This window comes from Rhinoderma darwinii, chromosome 9 (genome assembly GCF_050947455.1).
Source record: "Rhinoderma darwinii isolate aRhiDar2 chromosome 9, aRhiDar2.hap1, whole genome shotgun sequence".
In the NCBI taxonomy this organism is placed as follows: domain Eukaryota; kingdom Metazoa; phylum Chordata; class Amphibia; order Anura; family Rhinodermatidae; genus Rhinoderma; species Rhinoderma darwinii.
Window position 1 is genome coordinate 12,736,083 of NC_134695.1, and position 22,430 is coordinate 12,758,512.

At 44.1% G+C, this 22,430-nt stretch overlaps 1 protein-coding gene across 1 annotated transcript in view; it reads left to right on the forward strand.

The window, feature by feature from the left end:
* The first annotated feature begins 680 nt into the window (after positions 1-680).
* Positions 681-22,430, forward strand: part of ESRRA (estrogen related receptor alpha) — a 34,026-nt gene continuing 12,276 nt past the window's right edge. Inside the window, exons 1-6 of the mRNA XM_075837270.1 lie at positions 681-955; positions 2,148-2,254; positions 8,461-8,778; positions 11,618-11,734; positions 19,613-19,741; positions 20,012-20,179. Coding sequence (XP_075693385.1) covers positions 8,475-8,778; positions 11,618-11,734; positions 19,613-19,741; positions 20,012-20,179 — 718 coding nt within the window. The 5' untranslated portion in view covers positions 681-955; positions 2,148-2,254; positions 8,461-8,474. The remainder of the gene's footprint in view (positions 956-2,147; positions 2,255-8,460; positions 8,779-11,617; positions 11,735-19,612; positions 19,742-20,011; positions 20,180-22,430) is intronic.

A 22,430-nucleotide genomic window follows, 5' to 3' on the forward strand; every position in this document is an offset into this window, starting at 1 on the left:
CCCCCACTGTATCAGTTTTAGTTTTCCATTAATGGGAATGGTATAATTTATTCTGTACATTTTATTCCCATCTTTGCTAAATAGATCTGTGCAAATTGCGGATTTAGACGATCGTCCTAATAATTTATGATCAAAAGATGTGATGTCCTGAACAAAATCATATTGTGTAAACCCAGACATGATGCGCGTCACAAAGACGGTCACTGGAGTAGCAGACATAGATGATTTCATGAGAGGATCTTCTTGTTAGAGGTCATATGAAGGACATGGTACTTCCCTGCCTATAATGCTGCGTGTGCTGCACATAATCCAAACGTTTGCCTGACAGACAGAGTGGATCAGCTGCTCAAGGTCACTGGCAAACTTGTGACCACATTGAAGCACAGGAGGAGTTATAGGACCTGCAAAGTGACTGCACTCCGAATCAAGGTCACACACAAGGACGTTTTACTAGTGCTCAGTGTAGCGCTCTGCCGACAGACACACACAGAGTGTGCTGTGCTATCATATACCCATATCGCATCAGCTGGTGTTATCTAGTTACTACGTTATCCATTACATTCACCCGCCTCATAGCATATGTAGTGAAGCCGGACATAGCAGCCACTCAGGACGAGGCGCCAATGCCGGACAATTTATAGCATAAGCTGGGCGGCTGCTGAGCATGCGAGGCCCCGCCCCTTCCCCGCTTGTCACAGACGGGAGGAGGGGCCAGTGTAGGAAGTGTGTCTGTGTGTGAGTGTGTGATACGGAGTGTGAGTGTGTGAGCTGTGCCCTCTGCTGTGTCCTACACTACTGTGTGCACGTCCAGGACAGCAGCTCGCCTGTGTACACATGTACAGGAAGACTGCACCGCTCAGCATTATCAGACACTGCATGCGCGCCTATAGTGAGTGAGTGTGCCAGACCCGGAGAGTCGGGGCCAGGAACAGCGCAATGACAACAGGAGCCTGACGTGAGTCTACAGCAGGACTGTGGTATTAGTGTGTACACACGTATATGTACTGGAAGCAGGACTGTACTATATATATATATATATATATATATATATATATATATATATATATATATATATATGTGTACACACACACACACACACACACACTATATATATTTATATCACGATATTTCTATACACACAGAGAGGGCACATCTATACAATATAATAAGGATGTCCTAATTCAGTCTTTTAAATTGGCGCATATATTTGCTCCATAGAAGCAGTTTGTGACATTTTGATGTTATTCTGATGTTGCGTTAAACTTTTTAAGCCGGTTCAGTCACGGGTGTTCTGATGTGCGACATGTCACTTAGTTTGTGAGACATTTCCAGGCTAGAATGAGACATTTTAACATGAAGTTGTTTTTCTGGACTGTGCCTGGACCTGGTGCAGCACTTGTACTACAAAGATAAACCATTTTCTTTTTAAATTGGACTGTTCTCTATATAAAGGGAAGTGGGAGTGATTATTGTGCTTTATTTATTTATATATAATGTTTTTTTATGACTATTAGGCGTAACCCTACCATATAATCCGACCTGTATGGCTAAAACTTTCCTTCCTCCACATTATAAAATGTTCGTAGAGATCATAGATCGTATATTGGTCTTGGGCTCATGATCTCTTATTGGAAAAATGCAGTGACTTTGAGCCAAGGTCGTTGGGATTTTGGAGACGTAGGTCAATGTGTGTGGTTGCCGCTCCGGTTAGATACAAGCAGTTACATAGAGATGTATATTGATCATGTTCTGTGATTTTATATTTTTTGCTATAAGTATATACAGTATTATTGTACATTTGATATATTTACTTGCAGTTAGATGCTTCAGGGTATTAAGGAAATAGCATTAATGTTGTTAACAATCTGACATTACAGAGCATTAACCTCTAAAATCCCAAATTCCCAGTCAATAGAAGTCCTTGTGTTGTCCTCCTCTGTCAAGTTGTTAAATCTATTAAGCCATTTTACTTTTTCTGTACTTGTGAAGGAGAAACATTTCTTCCATAGAGAAATTCTGTCCTATTCCCAGTAAGGATCTAGTAGGACTGAGCTGCCTGAACATAAGGAACACCGTCAATTTTATGGAAAGAAATGACTATGTAACTGTGTCCCATATACTCATGCTGTGTGTTCTTCTATCTACAGATGTTACTTCTCTTCTAACAGCCAGGGCTACATCCGGCACCTGTCGACAAAGGGTGTCTGACCCACAACAGCAGGAGTAGTAGTGTTGCCTTCATGTGCATCTCCTTGTGAGTGTCCACTGGGCCCATTATTGGTATATGATAAAGTGTATACAATGTAAGGTTTATGGACTCAGGAACTATGCTCAGTGAGCAGAGATATTGTAGAGGGGGAGGGGTACAGGTCAAAGGTTAAACTGACCAGTTGCCTAAGGCCTCATGCACACGACCGAAGTGTTTTTCTGGTCCGCAAATTCCAGGACCGTGTTCCGTGAAACGTCCTCCGCAGTTCATCCGCAAAAAGCGGATAAAAAAAAAAAGCCTAGGTAAAACAGGATGACGACAGAACTCATTCCCGGTCGTCGCCTAGCAACACTTCCGCAAACTGTGGTTGACACACGGAGGTGTAGCCGCATTTTCCACGGGCCCATTGACTTCTATGGGCATGTCCGCATCGAATTTGCGGGCCGTAATAAGACATGTCCTGAGTTTGTGCGGCACGGATTTGCGGACATGCAGGGACCCGTGAAAACACGGATAGTGTGTATGGGCCCATAGAAATGAATGGGTCCGCAATTCTCCCGTGGATTTTCGGGGGAATTGCGGACGCAAAAACACGTTTGTGTGCATGGGGCCTAAGCTGAAGTTTTATTTCTATTTTATTCTACGCCTTTACAGTTTCCCTACAGAAATAATCTTTGGCGCTTTCTTATATATTTCCCCCTTGTGTACGTTTCTGATCCTGTATCCTCCCGTGTGGTAATATTGGGTCCAGTCCTTGTTTCTCGCTACTCCATCATCACCCCTAAACAAACCCTGGCTATAGACACTTCTTGCTTCATGTATGTCCTGTATAAGTTGTCAACGTAGTTATGTTACTACAACGGTGCTGCTATTCCTGTCCTTTACACCCTGAGGTTACTGCTAAACCTGTCTAACTAAACTGTGCGCGTGAGGATTACCCAGAGCAAAGGTCACTGTCTGTCCTCCGCTGCCGCCTCTCACTTACCTTCTTTGATTTTTCTTTTTTCCCCCCTCTAGCTATGACTTGTCTTGAAATGATATCAGGATCAGTTCTTTTTATTCTGCGGGTGCTTTGTCTTCAGTTGTCTTGGTGATTTGCTCCTATATAGTTAGTGACCACTTTGCCTGCCCTAAACAATGAGCCACCTATAAAGAACAGGCATACTGGTACCGATTATATTAATGTCCCATGTAACGTAGTTAATAGAACCAATAAATACACAGGACAAAACTATGTATATAAATAGTAAAGAACTTGCTTTATTGTACAAATACATGAATGAAAAACATACAAATTTTGATAAAAATGGAGAAGGAAAGAACCCTGAGAAATGGTGGTAGGACTGAGGTAGTATATGAGTAATGTAAGTATATATTAGGGAATTAAACCTTTTCCCAGGTGCTCAAATGTTCCCGACTGATAACAGGTATACAGCTGCATAACACGCATAGCTAACACAAGTATATATCGGAGACAGGGATAATACAGCATAAGGACAATGTAAAGAATACCAACCACAGCCTACCACCGCCCGGGCACCAACGTACGTTTCGCCCAAAGCTTCATGCCATGATGGAGGATCACGTGTTATTTCTAATATGCTGTATTGTCCCTGGCTCTGATATATACTTGTGCTAGCTATGCGTGTTATGCAGCTGTATACCGGTTATCAATGGGGAGCATTTGAGCCCTGGAAAAAGGTTTCATTACCTAATATATACTTACGTTACTCATATACTACCTCAGTCCTACCACCCTTTGGCTATGTTCACACGGAGTATTTTGGGGGAGGAATATCTGCCTCAAAGCTCCAAACGGAATTTTGAGGCAGATATTCCTCCCCCAAAATACTCCGTGTGAATAGCAATGATCGCGCCGTTTTTCGCCCGCGGCCATTGAGCGCCGCGGGCAGAAAACACGCTTTCTCCTGCCTCCCATTGAAGTCAATGGGAGGTCGGAGGCGGAAGCGCCCGAAGATAGGGCATGTCGCTTCTTTTTCCCGCGAGGCAGTTTTACTGCTCGCGGGAAAAAGACGCCGACGCCTCCCATTGAAATCAATGGGAGGCGTTCTCGGGCCGTTTCTGCCGAGTTTTGCGACGCGGTTTCCGCGTCAAAAAACTCGGCAAAAGACCCCGTGTGAACATAGCCTTTCTCTGGGTTTTTTCCTCCTCCATTTTTATCAAATTTGTATTTATTTATTTTTTAATGTATTTGTACAATAAAGAAAGTTCTTTACTATTTATACACATAGTTTTGTCCTGTGTATTTATAAATTCTACTGCCCTAAACAATGTACAATAGAAGTCCTGACATTTCACTACAACCGGCTGCTTCCTGACAGTATCTTAATTAGTATGTTTTACCTACAGGCAATTATACTTTTACCTGTGGCACGTATCCCTGCATTGGTTTGGCCAAACGTGACCACAGGTACCCTCCGACATTAGGTTACTAGCTATATACTTTGGAAGGATTGATAAATTGTCTTTTTGCCAGGTGTCAGAGGAAACATTGATCAGCAGAGTTGCCAATTTTTCAGCCATTTGCTTCTGTTTCCTAAAATAAACCTCTTCAAACTAAACACAACCTTGGGCAATATCATTGTTCAGTAGCAGCAGGTGGTTGGTGGTGTACAATAGGTAAGTGGGACCTGAGGGCCACCTGTAGTCTGTATGGGCTTATCCATGACACCAGTCGTTGACAGGCATTTTGTCTAATAATTGTTCAGATTTCGCAACAGGAAAGCATTGCCTGTCTGTATCTTGGACCATTTTAGTCCCCTGATGATAAGCGGATCATGGGAAGCTCTGCTACGGAGACCCCTGAGATCAGCTTATATTGCCATGAAAAGCAGCCAACATGTCCTCATTTCCCCTGCAGTGGCTCCTGGCCATACACTTTACACACTCGTTCATCCGACCACTAAGCCTCCCGACTCCCCCATATACATTTACACTCAGCTGAGCGTGCATGTGTTTTTAATGGGAAAGAGGGGAATAAGGTGCTGTTAAATGAGTATGTTAACGAGTCTTATCACTTGCAGGACCACAGGATTTGTCATGTTTAAATACAACATGCCCAATTCTTCTTTCCCCTGACATTTTATAAAGTGAAGGTATATCACGAGAATTTGCTGCCACTTTTTCATGGCAAAAACTCCACTCATCCTGAGAATGAAGGGGCCGCTGCGGCTCTTCAGTTTTTATCTACACAGTGTGACTCCTATTTAAGTGAATGGGGCCTGTGCTGCAGCTTTCTGTACAGCTGGTGGCCTGGAGCGCTGCTGTGCTGGGAAAACTTTAAAGGGGACGCTACACCCCCTTCATTCTGAGGATTGGTGGGAGTCCCAGAAATCGGAGCACCACTGATCAAAATGTGATAGTACATCCTAGTGATATGCCATAACTTTATAAGATGGGATGGACTCTATGAAAATGTGATTCAGACAACAAGAAATGACCAACACTACAGCTAATATACGGGTTGCCACCTAACTTCCGCAGGCAAATAAAAGGAAAGTCAGTCCAGCTATGCAACAAACAGTAGGGGATGTATGGGTTTTCAGGTGTCTGAGAAAGCTGTATAAGGGTATATTCACAAGTTGGAGATTTACTGCAGAAATTTCTGGAACTGAAAGTCAGTTCCATACATTTGAATGAGGTGGTTTCCGTAGCATATTCATATATTTCTGCAAGTCCTATTCAGATGATTTGGATAAAAATTCTGGCACTAAATCTGCCGCTTGTAAATTATAAATATAGCTTGTTTAGGGTCTAATAGCAGTCATATGAGTTTATCATCCAGCTACCTAATCGGTGGAATAAAATGTAACAACTTTCCAGAAAACGACAACTCAGGGACTAGGTCATTATCTTTCTTAAAAACGCATTTCTACAAAAAATTATAAAAAAAAAAATGGGACATGCCCTATTTTCGGCCGTTCTCTCTCATAGAAGTTTATGGGGCCGGATAATACACGGCCATCACTGGAATGTGTTCTGAGTGACGGACGGTTCTTTTGTCGCTCGCTCTCTCCTCCTCCTCCTCACAGTGCGAAGTGCATGTAAGGAGGAGGGTATTTTTTTTGCTCCCTGAAGGAGCGGAATCCCCTATCCCGGCCACAGTTTTGGCAACGCTGTGGCTGGGGTTTGGGGATTCTGCTCCAGGAGGAGTCCCTGACTTCACTGTCCATATATGGACAGTGAAGTCAGGGACTTCTCCTGGAACAGTGGCGCTATGTACAGAAAAGTAGGGGGGTGTCATCTATGGGTGGGTGCTGTGTGGCACTAGCTACGGGGGTGCTGTGTGGCACTAGCTACGGGGGTGCTGTGTGGCACTAGCTACGGGGGTGCTGTGTGGCACTAGCTACGGGGGTGCTGTGTGGCACTAGCTACGGGGGTGCTGCGTGGCACTAGCTACGGCGGTGCTGCGTGGCACTAGCTACGGCGGTGCTGCGTGGCACTAGCTATGGGGGTGCTGCGTGGCACTAGCTACGGGGGTGCTGCGTGGCACTAGCTACGGGGGTGCTGCGTGGCACTAGCTACGGGGGTGCTGCGTGGCACTAGCTACGGGGGTGCTGTGTGGCACTAGCTACGGGGGTGCTGTGTGGCACTAGCTACGGGGGTGCTGTGTGGCACTAGCTACGGGGGTGCTGTGTGGCACTAGCTACGGGGGTGCTGCGTGGCACTAGCTACGGCGGTGCTGCGTGGCACTAGCTACGGGGGTGCTGCGTGGCACTAGCTATGGGGGTGCTGCGTGGCACTAGCTACGGGGGTGCTGTGTGGCACTAGCTACGGGGGTGCTGTGTGGCACTAGCTACGGGGGTGCTGCGTGGCACTAGCTACGGCGGTGCTGCGTGGCACTAGCTACGGGGGTGCTGCGTGGCACTAGCTATGGGGGTGCTGCGTGGCACTAGCTATGGGGGTGCTGCGTGGCACTAGCTACGGGGGTGCTGCGTGGCACTAGCTACGGGGGTGTTGCGTGGCACTAGCTACGAGGGGGGGCTGCGTGGCACTAGCTACGAGGGGGGGGGCTGCGTGGCACTAGCTACGGGGGGGCTGCGTGGCATTACCTACGTGGGGGGGGCTGCGTGGCATTACCTACAGGGGGGGGGGTTGCGTGGCATTACCTACAGGGGGGGGGCTGCGTGGCATTACCTACGTGGGGGGGAGCTGTGTGGCATTACCTACGTGGGGGGGGGGGCTGTGTGGCATTACCTACAGGGGGGGGGGGCTGTGTGGCATTACCTACAGGGGGGGGGGGGCTGTGTGGCATTACCTACAGGGGGGGGGGGCTGTGTGGCATTACCTACAGGGGGGGGGGGCTGTGTGGCATTACCTACAGGGGGGTTGTGTGGCATTACCTACTGAGGGTGGGGTTGTGTGGCATTACCTACAGGGTGGCTGTGTGGCACTACCTACAGGGGCTGTGGCAGTATCTACAGAGGGAAGTGTGTGGCAAAAAATTTACAAATTAAATTCATCCGTTTTTAAAACTGACAGGGAAAAAACGGATGCAAAACGGGTTAAAAACGGGAACACGGAACGGATGCAAAACGGCTGAGAAAAACGGACCAAAACGACCGACACCCAGGCTCTATTCACATGACAGGGTCCAACGTGCGCAGTTATTCAGCAAAGGATCAAACAAGAACACAATTAACACAAAAGAAAAACAGTGTTTTGTCAGTGTGAATATTTTCATCTGCTGAACTGTTCACAATGCACTCTGCTTCACTTTACTACATGCTCCAGTGCAAGTACTGAGATGTGGCCATTTTATACGCGTACAGTGGGACTATCGTATTACAGTGAACAGTTGTCAGTATTTAGATTTACATAAGAATCACTGCATTAAAAGGATTTGACCAGAATTGAGAACCCATGTCCGAAACCCCCTTGTTCCTCCTTACTGCACCCCCCCCCCCTGCACAGTAAGTAGGAACTACCGCTCCATTCAGTATCTATGGGACTGATGGAAACAGCCGAACAGAGTACTCTACTGTTTCCACCATTCCCATAGACTTTGAATGGAGCGGCAGCGCACACTCTCAACTGCCGCTCCATCCAATGTCTTTCTCCCTGCAATTTAGCAGTTTGGAACCCCCGTTCTCAGCGATCAGATGATTATCACCTTTCCTATGAATAGGTCACAATTGTGGATTCTGGGAATACTCCTTTAATAATTATTATTATTCCTACAATGTGTTTTTTTTCCCTGAATATTAACACACTGGTTGTTCTTTTTGCAGAACACTTCTTTATCATGTCTTCTCGTGACAGACGCCCTGATCTCTGCATCAAGGCAGAACCAGGGACCCCAGAAAGCATTGGACGCCGGAGTCCCAGTGGATCTAGTGATAGTAGCGGACATGGGCCTGAGCCACAGGGTCCACGCTGCTGCAGAGGTGTTGATGATGAACAAGAAGATACCCCTGGAAGGGGAAAATATGTCCTAAACTCCATCCCTAAAAGGCTCTGCCTGGTGTGTGGTGATGTGGCATCTGGATACCATTATGGAGTTGCTTCTTGTGAAGCTTGTAAAGCTTTCTTCAAACGTACTATACAAGGTAAGGCTAGAACTGCAATCAGCAAATGTGGTGAATTAAAACACCAGCTGCTTAGTTTGATATGATCGGCATGGTGCCTTGTATCAGCTAGAGTCCCTTTCAACAGTTTCTTACAAGGTTGGGTTCCGATGTGGCAGACTTTTTCTGCAGCTAATCTGCATGTATTACATGCAGATTTTGTTTTTTTGCATTTCTAAGGGTGAAATCCAAGGCAATTCCACATCCTAATAGCATTCTACAGATTTTAAATGATACGGGATATATTGCGGATACAAATCTGCTATGTCGCAACATGGTCTACGGGAGACTGATTCGGTTTTAAAACTGAAAAGGCTGGAAATGGAAAGGAGGATGGTAAAAGTAGTATAGTAATGTAGGCATTGCAGTAAAACTTAGTTCATTTTTTGTTTATACATGCAAAGTAAATTCTCTCGTATGGCCGCTCCTCGGACTAGTGGGGGCCCAACGGTGGGATCCCCACTCATAAGACATTTAGTCCATATCCATTTGTTAAGCCATAAAAGTAAATTGTGGGAAAATGCAATTAGACCTTATTCACACGACAGGGTTTCCCGGCCGTTCATAAAACGGCCGTCACGCGGCCACATTAGGAACAATGGACCCCTAATGGGACTATTCACACGACCGTTTTTTTTTTGATGGCCCGGGAAAGCCGGTTGTCAAAAAATGGGACTTTAACTATTTCCGGCCACCTGGCTCCCATAGAAGTCTATGGGGCCGGGTAATACACGGCCATCACTGGAATGTGTCCCGAGTGACGGCCGTGTCTTCCGTCGCTCGCGCTCTCTCTCTCTCTCTCTCTCCTTCTCCTCACAGTGCGAAGTGCATGTGAGGAGGAGGAGGGTATTTTTTTGCTCCCTGTAGGAGTGGAATCCCCAGCTTCGGCAACGCTGTGGCCGGGGATTGGGGATTCCGCTTCAGAAGTGCCTGGATGACACTGTGACGTCCGGCACTTCTGAAATGGAATCCCCGACCCTGTGGCCAGTGTCTCTGTTCCAGGAGAAGTCTCTGACTTTACTGTCCATATATGGACATTGAAGTCAGGGACTTCTCCTGGAACGGTGGGGCTGTGTGGCACTGCCTACAGGGGGGCTGTGTGGCACTGCCTACAGGGGGGCAGTGTGGCACTGCCTACAGGGGGGCAGTGTGGCACTGCCTACAGGGGGGCAGTGTGGCACTGCCTACAGGGGGGCAGTGTGGCACTGCCTACAGGGGGGCAGTGTGGCACTGCCTACAGGGGGGCAGTGTGGCACTGCCTACAGGGGGGCAGTGTGTGGCACTGCCTACAGGGGGGCAGTGTGTGGCAAACAATTTACAAATGAAATTCATCAGTTTTTTAAAAAAACGGACAGGGAAAAAAAACGGATGCAAAACGGTCCAAAACAGCCGTTTTTATCAGCCGACACTTTGGACCCTGTCGTGTGAATAGAGCCTTAAGGCTGGGTTCACACGACCTATTTACAGGCGTAAATGAGGCGTATTATGCCTCGATTTACGCCTGAAAATACGGCCCCAATACGTCGGCAAACATCTGCCCATTCATTTGAATGGGTTTGCCGACGTACTGTGCCGACGACCTGTCATTTTACGCGTCGCTGTCAAAAGACTACGCGTAAAATGACTGCCTCGTCAAAGAAGTGCAGGACACTTCTTTGGACGTAATTTGAGCCGTTTTTCATTGAATTCAATGAAGAACAGCTCCAAATTACGGCCGTCAAAGACGCCTCGCAAAATGCGAGCACGAGCAATTACGTCTGAAATTACGGAGCGGTTTTCTCTTGAAAACAGCTCCGTAATTTCAGACATAATGGTCGTTATCGTGTGCACATACCCTTATAGTACATATTGCACAATATCATGTGCACATCTTGTTTACGTTTAACCTTACAATAAAGTGTGCATTTAGAGGATTTCCACTTAAAAATGTCCATATTTTTTTTTTCTTTCTTTCATTTCCATATTCATATATACATATTTCATCTTATGAGAAAAAAGCAAAGCAAACACCCAACCATAACCTGAGTAAAAACTATTATTATTTAGCTATCCTTTCTGCCCCTCCCTTCTCACTCAAAAAAAAAAAAAGCGAATGATAACCGTTCTTCCAAATATCCTGAAATAATTGACCGCATCCTCCCGTCGTAGAAAATGAATATTGTTCAAAGTAACACTTTTTATAGAGTGACCTCTGGAGAGAATCGTAAGAGGATCTGTCAGCTCTCCTAGCTCTCCTGACATTTCTTGTTTAGTTAAATACTTGTATTTACCATGAAAAAACAATGCTGGAGCATCTTTTCTTAGAACTTGACATTGTCATTCCTGTTATTCCTCCTGGAAATGTATGAATGATAACTTTGTTTTATTCTCTTTGCCAGTTGGGTATGTACCTAAACATTCTGACACTGTCCAATCACCTTCCGTTCTAAATATTAGGCTTTCATAATGCCCAGAACCTACCTGCAGATCACATCCAAGAAAACAAATGATATTGTCAGTGGGGTTGAAGATATTTCTTTACTTATGTTACTTAACAAGGACTTCCTACCAGTATCTAAAAAGGTGTATCCAATGCCAAAAAAAACGTGGACCCGGCCCACATCTTTCTTGACAAGTAGAGAATTCGAAGTTCTGTTTGTATTGGTGGCGAATGATAACTGCTATGAATAAAGTGGCCGTATGGTTGTAAGTCAGAAGCTTGAGGTCAGTTAGGGTGGCATTTTCCTAGACACTTGCTTTATACAGTGAATAGGAAGTAGGTGTTTGAGCTGAGAAGTTCACCTGGCAATATACTAAATTCTCTTTGCACTTCCTTTCATAGGCAATATTGAGTACAGCTGTCCTGCCACAAACGAGTGTGAAATTACCAAACGAAGGCGGAAGGCATGCCAAGCTTGTCGTTTTACAAAGTGCCTCCGGGTGGGCATGCTTAAGGAAGGTGAGTTTGGAGCTTTTGTCTTTGTTTCTAGCTTGTCGTTATTGCTGTGTTTAGAAGAATCTCCTAGATTTTCACTATTGCTAAGATTTTAATTATTTTATGGGAAAGTTATTCCCATCAAAATGTCTGTGTGTTTCATAAATGAAAAAAATATTGGTGTGTTCATGTGATCAGTCGATCTTTTGTGTCTCTGAATGGCTTGGTAGCGCATTCCTCTTTAACCCCCTACCCTCACAAGGACGTAACTGTATGTCCTGGTGAAAAGTTCTTCCCGTACCAGGACGTACAGTGACTGAGCGGTTCCCGGTGCTTGCTGTCCTAACGAACTAGGAGATCAGCTGTCCCCGACAACTGACACTCCCCTGTTGCTGGCCAGCGGAGAAACACTGGCGATTTTGGCATTTAAGAGGTTTATAGCAGATCGGCACCCACACAACACGATTGTAGGGGATTCAGACGGTTGGCATAGCAACTGGAGGCCTGACAGTGGCCTCTGGGTCTGCATGTACGGAAGCCTCCAGCAGGTCCTGTTAGTGTCACACTGACAGCTGTAGTACATTACACTACTTACGTAGTGCAATGTATTATAGCAGAGAACAGTGCTGCAGGTCTACAAGTCCCCTAGTGGACAAAAAAAAGTTAATAAAAATGTTAACAAAAAAAAACGCTGCTTTTTTTTTGCTATAATAAGTCTTTTATTATCGGGAAAAAATGAAAACTTTAAAAGTGCACATATTTGGTATCGCCGCGTTCGTAACGACACAAACTATAAAACTAATGTTGTTTTTCCCACATGGTGAACACTGCAAAATATAGAATAAAAAGTGATCAAAAAGTCGCATGTAATACTACCAATAAAAACTACAACACGTTACGCAAAAAAAAGCCCTTATACAGCTTTTTTTACTGAAAAATAAAAAGTTATGTCTCCCAGAAAATGGTGACACAAAAAATGTAATTATTAAAAAAAAAAAGTGATTTTTATTGTGCAAACGCTGCAAAACATTTAAAAAAAAACTACAGTGAAGGAAACAAGTATTTGATCCCTTGCTGATTTTGTAAGTTTGCCCACTGTCAAAGACATGAACAGTCTAGAATTTTTAGGCTAGGTTAATTTTACCAGTGAGAGATAGATTATATTAAAAAAAAATAGAAAATCATATTGTCAAAATGATATATATTTATTTGCATTGTGCACAGAGAAATAAGTATTTGTTCCCCTACCAACCATTAAGAGTTCAGCCTCCTCCAGACCAGTTACACGCTCCAAATCAACTTGGTGCCTGCATTAAAGACAGCTCTTACATGGTCACCTGTATAAAAGACTCCTGTCCACAGACTCAATTAATCAGTCTGACTCTAACCTCTACAACATGGGCAAGACCAAAGAGCTTTCTAAGGATGTCAGGGACAAGATCATAGACCTGCACAAGGCTGGAATGGGCTACAAAACCATAAGTAAGACGCTGGGTGAGGAGACAACTGTTGGTGCAATAGTACGAAAATGGAAGACATACAAAATGACTGTCAATCGACATCGATCTGGGGCTCCATGCAAAATCTCACCTCGTGGAGTATCCTTGATCCTGAGGAAGGTGAGAGCTCAGCCGAAAACTACACGGGGGGAACTTGTTAAAGAGGCTCTGTCACCAGATTTTGCAACCCCTATCTGCTATTGCAGCAGATAGGCGCTGCAATGTAGATTACAGTAACGTTTTTATTTTTTAAAAAACGAGCATTTTTGGCCAAGTTATGGCCATTTTTGTATTTATGCAAATGAGGCTTGCAAAAGTACAACTGGGCGTGTTGAAAAGTAAAAGTACAACTGGGCGTGTATTATGTGCGTACATCGGGGCGTTTTGACTACTTTTACTAGCTGGGCGTTCTGATGAGAAGTATCATCCACTTCTCTTCACAACGCCCAGCTTCTGGCAGTGCAGATCTGTGACGTCACTCACAGGTCCTGCATCGTGTCGGCCACATCGGCACCAGAGGCTACAGTTGATTCTGCAACAGCATCAGCGTTTGCAGGTAAGTAGCTACATCGATTTACCTGCAAACGCTGATGCTGCTGCAGAATCATCTGTAGCCTCTGGTGCCGATGTGTCCTCGCTCGTCTGACGCGATGCAGGACCTGGGGAAGTGACGTCACAGCGTGATCTCTCGAACACGGCTGTGTCTGCACTGCCAGAAGCTGGGCGTTCTGAAGAGAAGTGGATGATACTTCTCGTCAGAAAGCCCAGCTAGTAAAAGTAGTAAACACGCCCCGATGTAACGAACACAATACACGCCCAGTTGTACTTTTACTTTTCAACACGCCCAGTTGTACTTTTGCAAGCCTCATTTGCAGAAATACAAAAATGGTCATAACTTGGCCAAAAATGCTCGTTTTTTAAAAATAAAAACGTTACTGTAATCTACATTGCAGCGCCTATCTGCTGTAATAGCAGATAGGGGTTGCAAAATCTGGTGACCGCCTCTTTAATGATCTCAAGGCAGCTGGGACCACAGTCACCAAGAAAACCATTGGTCACACATTACGCCGTAATGGATTAAAATCCTGCAGTGCCCGCAAGGTCCCCCTGCTCAAGAAGGCCCGTCTGAAGTACAGCCCCGTCTGAAGTTTGCAAATGAACATCTGGATAATTCTGAGAGTGATTGGGAGAAGGTGCTGTGGTCAGGTAAGACTAAAATTGAGCTCTTTGGCATTAACTCAACTCGCCGTGTTTGGATGAAGAGAAATGCTGCCTATGACCCAAAGAACACAGTCCCCACTGTCAAGCATGGAGGTGGAAACATTATGTTTTGGGGGTGTTTCTCTGCTAAGGGCACAGGACTACTTCACCGCATCAATGGGAGAATGGATGGAGCCATGTACCGTCAAATCCTGAGTGATAACCTCCTTCCCTCCACCAGGACATTAAAAATGGCTCGTGGCTGGGTCTTCCAGCACGACAATGACCCGAAACATACAGCCAAGGCAACAAAGGAGTGGCTCAAAAAGAAGCACATTAAGGTCATGGAGTGGCCTAGCCAGTCTCCAGACCTTAATCCCATCGAAAACTTATGGAGGGAGCTGAAGATCCGAGTTGCCAAGCGACAGCCTCGAAATCTTAATGATTTACAGATGATCTGCAAAGAGGAGTGGGCCAAAATTCCATCTAACATGTGTGCAAACATCATCATCAACTACAAAAAACATCTGACTGCTGTGCTTGCCAACAAGGGTTTTGCCACCAAGTATTTAGTCTTGTTTGCCAAAGGGATCAAATACTTATTTCTCTGTGCACAATGCAAATAAATATATATAATTTTGACTATGTGATTTTCTCGTTTTTTTTAAATATAATCTATCTCTCACTGGTAAAATTAACCTAGCCTAAAAATTCTAGACTGTTCATGTCTTTGAGACAGTGGGCAAACTTACAAAATCAGCAAGGGATCAAATACTTATTTCCTTCACTGTATATACATATGGTATCGCCGGAATTGTACCAACCAGCAGAATAAAGTAAAATAGTCGTTTATAGCGCACGGTGAACACTAACAAAAAATAAATAGACATTCTTAGAATTGCTGATTCTTGGTCAGCTTGGTTGCCAAAAAATTGAATAAAAAGTGATAAAAAAAATCACATGTACCCCAAAATGGTACCAATGAAAACTACAGATTCTCCTGCAACAAATAAGCTCTTACACAGCTCCATTGGAGAAAAAATAAAGAAGCTCTGGCTCTCAGAATATGGTGACCTCAAAATGTGCAGTGTTCGAAAAGCGGATAAGATTTATCAGTGCGACACTGGCCACACACTGCGGACTATTAATTATTTACCCCATTATTATACCCTCTTATTATGCCCTGATGTATTCTGCACAGATTACATATACCCCCACATAATAAACTGAAATACCAGTAGAACCCAAACAGAACAACTCTGCGCTCCAAAAGCCAAATGGCGCTCCTTCCCTTCTGAACCCTACAATGTGCCCAAACAGCAGTTTATGTCCACATATATAGTCTCGGTTTACCACAGCACATACAAAACAGAAGTAAAATTAATTTCTTCAATATAAATTGATTTATTGGACTATATCTGGAATGTCTGGCAGACGCCCACATACAACCTCCCCACATATACAGTGACAAAGGCCGTGGATTGGCCGAAATGTCAATAAATTAAGTCCCCTCTTTCACATGTTTCTGAAAGATTGTCTTTTCTTTATGAAATTATGTATGAAATACAGCTACAAATGAAACAATAAATGTATTTATATTGAAAAATTATTCTAAGGGCTCATTCAGATGAATGTGCATAACGTCCGTGTGCTGTGCATGGAGATCATGTGCAGCACACGGACCCATTGATTTCAATGGGGCCGTTCACACATGCAGGAGTTTTCACGCAGCGAGAGTCTGTTGCGTGAAACTCACTGCATGTCCTATATTGCAGATGCGTGATTTGCACACCAATTCAATTGAAAATAATAATAATAATAATAAAAAAAAAAAAAAGATGTTCTTTGTGAGTGGCATGCGTTATCACGCACACTGATGCATAACGGACGCGCATGAATCTGAATTGAATTTTTTTTTTTTTCAGTTTCTCAGTACATTGTATAGTACTTTTAAACGGTGCCGATAGAAACTACAACTCCTCCTGCAAAAAATAGGCCTTCACACCACTACATTGATGGAAAAACGAAAAAGTTTTGGCTCATCGAACGCGGGGAGTGTTAAACAAAAATGAAAAAGTTAAAAATGGCTGTCTTGAAAGGGTTAATTAATTTATAATGAAAAAAACACCTGTGGGGTCAAAATACTTGCTACTCGCCTTAAGGGGTGTAGTTTCCAAAATAGGGGCCGCTATTTGGGGGTTAATTTTACTATTTGACCTCAGGGCCTCCCATGCGCATGTTGCTCTTCACTTATGAGCCCTGTCATATGTCCAGGCAAATGCTAAATGCCATGAGGGGTGTATTTTCCAATATGGGGTCACTTCTTGGGGGCTTCCGCTTTACTCTGGTACCTCAGGGGTTTTGCAAATGCAACATGGAGCCCAAAAAACAATCCAGAAAAATCTGCATGCCAAAGAGCACTCCTGTCATTCTGAGCCCTGCAGCTTGTCCAAACAGCAGTTTATGACCACATGAGGGGTATAGCCGTATTCGGGAGAAATTGCTTTACAAATGTTGGGCGGCTTTTTCTCCTTTATCTCTTGTGAAAATAGAAAAATTCAACGTTTTAGTGGGAACAATGTTGATATTCATTTTCACAGCCTAATTCTAATAAATTCTGCAAAAGACTTGTGGGGTCTAAATGCTCACTATACCCCTAGATTGATTCCTTAAGGGGTGTTGTTTCCCAAATGTCGTCACTTTTGGGGTTTCCACTGTTTTGGTCCCTCCATGGGGCTTTGCAAATGTGACATGACTACCAAAAGCCATTCCAGCTAAATTTGAGCTCCAAAAGCCAAATGGTGCTCCTTCCATTCTGAGCCCTGCCGTGTGTCCAAACAGCAGTTTATTACCACATATGGGGTATTGCCGTGCTCCGAAGAGTCTGCTTTACAAATATTGGGGTGCTTTTTCTCCTTTATTGTGAAAATGGACAAATCTGAGCTAAAACTACATTTTATTAGAAAAAACATTTTCATTTTCATGGCCTAATTCTACTAAATTCAACAAAAAAACCTGTGGGATCAAAATGCTCACTATACCCATTGATTTCTTGAGGGCTGTAGTTTCCCAAATGGGGTCTCTTTTGGGGGGGGGGGGGATTTCCAGTGTTTTGGTCCCTCAGGGGCTTTGCAAATGCGACATGGCACCCAAAAACCATTCTAGCAAAACTTGAGCTCCAAAAGCCTAATGGCGCTACTTCCTTTATGAGCCCTGCCGTGTCCCAACAGCAGTTTATTACCACATATAGGGTATTGCCGTAATCGGGAGAAATTGCTTTTCAAATGTTGGGGTGCTTTTTCTCCTCTTATGCCTTGTAAAAATTGATAATTTCTACGTTTTATTGGAAAAAATATAGATTTTAATTTTTCTGGTCTCATTACACTAAATTCAGCAAAACACCTGTGGGGTAAAACTGCCCACTCTACCCCTCTTTTTAGGGGTGTTTCCACTGTTCTGGCACCACAAGACCTCTTCAAACCTGACATGGTGCCTAAATTATATTCTAATAAAAAGGAGGCCCCAAAATCCACTAGGTGCTCCTTTGCTACTGAGGCCTTTGCTTCAGGCCATTACCACACTAGGGCCACATGTGAGATATTTCTTAAAATTGCAGAATCTGGGTAATAAATATTGAGTTGTATTTCTCTGTTTAAAATCTTCTGTGTTACAGATTTTTTTTTTATTAAAATGGATTCTTTACGTATGAATTTCACCTCCACTTTGCTTTAATTCCTGTGAATTGCCTAAGGGGTTAAGAGCCTTTTTATATGCTGTTTTAAAAACTTTGATGGGTGCAGTTTTTTTAAAATTGGGTGACTTATGGGGGGTTTCTAAAATATGAGGCCCTCAAAGCCATTTCAGGACTGAACTGGTCCCTAAAAAATGAGTTTTGGAAATTTTCTTGAAAATGTGAGAAATAGCTGCTAAAGTTCTAAGCCTTGTAACGTCCTGGAAATATAAAAATTTTAACATAAAGTAGGCATATGGGAAATGTTAACTAGTAACTATTTTGTGTGGTATTGCTTTCTGTATTACAAGTAGGGATGTCACGATACCAGAATTTGGACTTCAATACCGATACTTTGTGTAGTATTGCGATTTCGATACCAAAACGATACTTTGTCAACATTAAAGAGGCTCTGTCACCACATTATAAGTGCCCTATCTCCTACATAAGGAGATCGGCGCTATAATGTAGGTGACAGTAATACTTTTTATTTAAAAAAACAATATTTTTTCACAACGTTAGGAGCGATTTTGGTTTATGCTAATGAGCTTTCTTAATGCTCAAGTGGGCGTACTTTTACTTTCGACCAAGTGGGCGTTGTACAGAGGAGTGCATGACGCTGACCAATCGGCATCATGACGTTGACGGGCCGCATTACTTTCGAGTTTGATACAATACAAAATTATTGTTAATCAATTCGTTGTTTGAACTACTGTAAAAATACTGCATTACTATAACAATACTACATTATTATAATACTACATTACTATAACAATACTACATTACTATAATAATAGCGCTAGGTTTAAACTTAACGGAAATTTGCGAGTTTACTCCACGTGCTTATTTTAACAATCCAGTGTTGCTAATTGCAGGGGCTCCCTCTAGGAGTGGACTCCCCAGCCAGTTGGTTGACGACAATTCAGCCGGGGATCCTCCATAGACCGTGACGCCAGGGGATCCTGGACCGGAATTTGATGTCAGGCAACCCCAGAGCCGGAGTCCCATTTAAGAGCAGTGGACTAGTATAGGCTCTGCTTTAGAACTCTGGGGAAGCCCCTGACATCACTGTCCATATATGGACAGTGATATCAAAGGCAACTCCAGAGCTCTGCCCGGGACTCCATCTCTGCTCCTGACATCACTTGTCCATATATGGACAGTAATGTCAGGGGCTTGCTCAGAGTAAGAGTCCCAGAGCAGTGCGCTAGTATAAGCTCTTCTCCGGAATTCCTGCTCTTGGGAAACCCCTATAATGTGTCAGGGGCTTAGTCATTCGCCGACACACTCCTCCTTCGGCCTGCTCTCGCCTCTCCTGAGGGAGCTACGGTGCCACGGGCCACAGATGACCGCCTCAGGGGCCGCATGCAGCCCGTGATCTGCGTGTTTGAAACCCCTGATATATGGTATCCCAGTATCTAAAGTGATAGTCAGCAGGTTTTACAGAAGGACTTTTTTCATTCTGACTTGCAGGGGTTCGTTTAGACCGTGTAAGAGGGGGTCGGCAGAAATATAAGAGAAGACCAGATGGAGACATCCTACAATATACACCAGGAGGACAACAATCCCAGCAAAGTACAACAAGTGTAGTCAAGAAACAAGGTAAGAACTTCGTCTGAACTGTCACTGCACTTATTTAGTCATACATTAGGTGAGGTGCATTTTACTGCAGTTCCCTAATATGTACTTTTTTCTTTTATTGCTCGCTTTCTTCTTTCTATGTTCATCTGACGGCCGTGGATGGCGTATTTGTAATGCTCCTAAATATCTCTTTAGTGTTGGGGCATGGCTGTAGGCGACATCGTACTGCTTCTCCTTATATTTGATCATGTTCATTCAGTAGACTGACCTTTTGTGTTTTCTGCTCTTTAGTACCAGTGAACACTGTAGTATCACATTTGCTGGTGGCAGAGCCAGATAAGCTGTTTGCTATGCCCGACCCATCACTTCCCGATGGCTACCTGAAGTCCATGAGCACGTTGTGTGACCTTGCAGATCGAGAGATTGTCATTATTATCAGCTGGGCCAAGAACATCCCAGGTGTGTGAGTAGTATCACTGACTGTGTATGATGGTAATCTCACTCCTAGGTAAACCTCGTGATTTCTATGATTCAATAGTTGTCTGTACCCATCTGTACCTTTCACAGGGAAAAAGGGCTTTTCAGTTTTAAGTAAATAAAGCTTTATCATTGTATAATAAAGGTCCTGCAACTTTCTAATGTGTTTCAATTCCTCCCTGCTTTCCAGATCTCTGCTTGCTATGAGTGAATTGGAACATTTTTGTATATCTGGAGACAGGGGCGTAGCTAAAGGCTCATGGGTCCTGGTGCAAGAATTCAGCTTGGGTCCCCTCCTACCCCTCCCCAACACCACTAGACCCCTGTGCACGCTTATGCCCAGCCGCCTTGCCCGACAGACCCCATGAATGTCTTCACAGTATAATGCCCCATAGCTGGCACATACAGTATAATGCCCCCATAGCTGCTCCATACAGTATAATGCCGCCTATACAGTATAATGCCCTCCATGGCTGCCACATACAATATAATTTCCCATACAGTATAATGCCGCCCATACAGTATAATGCCCCCATAGCTGTCGCATACAGTATAATGCCCCCCATGCAGTATAATGCCCCCTATAGCTGTCCCATACAGTATAATGCCCCCCTTAACTGTCCTATATAGTATAATGCCACCCATAGAGTATAATGCTCCCTCAGCAGCTACCATATGAGCCCCCCCCCTCCCATACCCAGTATAATGTCCCCATATGTATGTACCTAATAGAAAAATAATAACATAATTACTTACCTATCCCCGTTCCCACGACGGGTTAAGGAGATCCTTCTCCTCCTCTGCACTGTGCTGTGAGCGACTGGGCGCCTCCCTGAACCGAGCAGCTCGTGGCACAGTGAATGCTGGAGCAAGGCTCCAGCATTGAACTGAATCTGCGTCCTGAGGACTCAAATACAGTTGAAAGCACGACCTGCGGGCCCCCCAGGCTTAGGAGCCCGGTCGCAACCCCTATAGCTACGCCACTGTCTGAGAATAACTAAACGTCTGTACATGTTTTAATCCTCCAGAGTATTACCTGATACAATACATATATCGCCCGTGTCTAGCCACCTTTTAACGAGTGGAGATGAACAATACAGCTTGTTGATTGGTGCTCGTTTGCTCCATTCATAAGGTGCAACAATCATGCCCCCCCCCATGTATTTGCATCATATCGGCAGCACATGTCCCTGCTGACTAGCGACTATTTTCTGGTCGCATAAAAGATGCGATCAGCCGATGAACGAGCGTCTTTTCATTGGTCGACTCAGCTATGCTCTGTTTAAACAGGGATATGATCGGTAAGTAGCGTTCGTACGAAGGCTCGTTCACCCTATTGTTAGCAACTTTGAATGGACCTTAATGCCATGTTCACACAGTGCAGATATGCTGCGCAAACGTACACAGCAGATACGTCCTAGAAGCCGCAGGGAATTCCGCCCGAAAAACCGCACTAAATTGTGGTGCTTTTGGTTGAGAAAAAAAAAGTTTATACTATATTAAATAGCTCCCTATTGTCATGGCGATGGGTCCCTCTGTTGTCCGGCCTTCTGGGAAGATGCTGCAGCTGTTACAGGGGATGAAACGTCATCCTTGGAGGCCGGCCTGGATGGGTGGTATGTTTAAGCCTTTGCAAAAACCGCAGCATTTGCTATTTGTTGCAGGTTTTGCCTCCCCATTGAATTAAATTGGGAAAACCCGCAACAGAAAAGCAACAATTCAGATGCATAAATTGACATGCTGCGGATTAAAAAAAACACACTTCAGGTCAATATATGAACTATTTTTTTTTTTTAAATTTACGCAGCTAGTGTATGAGATTTGTTAAAATCTCATTTACTCTGCTGCTACTATAATACTCTGCGGATTTTTCACAATGAAACCGGTTGCGGAAAATCCCCAGTGTTTACGCTACGTGTGGACATACCCTAATTCTTTGTGAAATAGCTTTTCATTATACAGTTATTACGCTTAATTTACATACAATCTGAAAAACTCACTTTAGGCTGCAGAAGGCCACATAGCCAGAGCCCAAGGACAATGCAGTCACATGACTATATTACATTATTGCAAAAGCCTTTCATCACCTGGACGAGGATTTCTCTGGCCTTTTCATCTTGCTGTATTGTTTACATACGTCGGTGGTGTCTTTTTAAAGGGGTTGTCCGGGCACGGGACGGTTTTTGATACTGATGACCTTTCCACAGGATAGTTCATAAGTATATGATCAGTG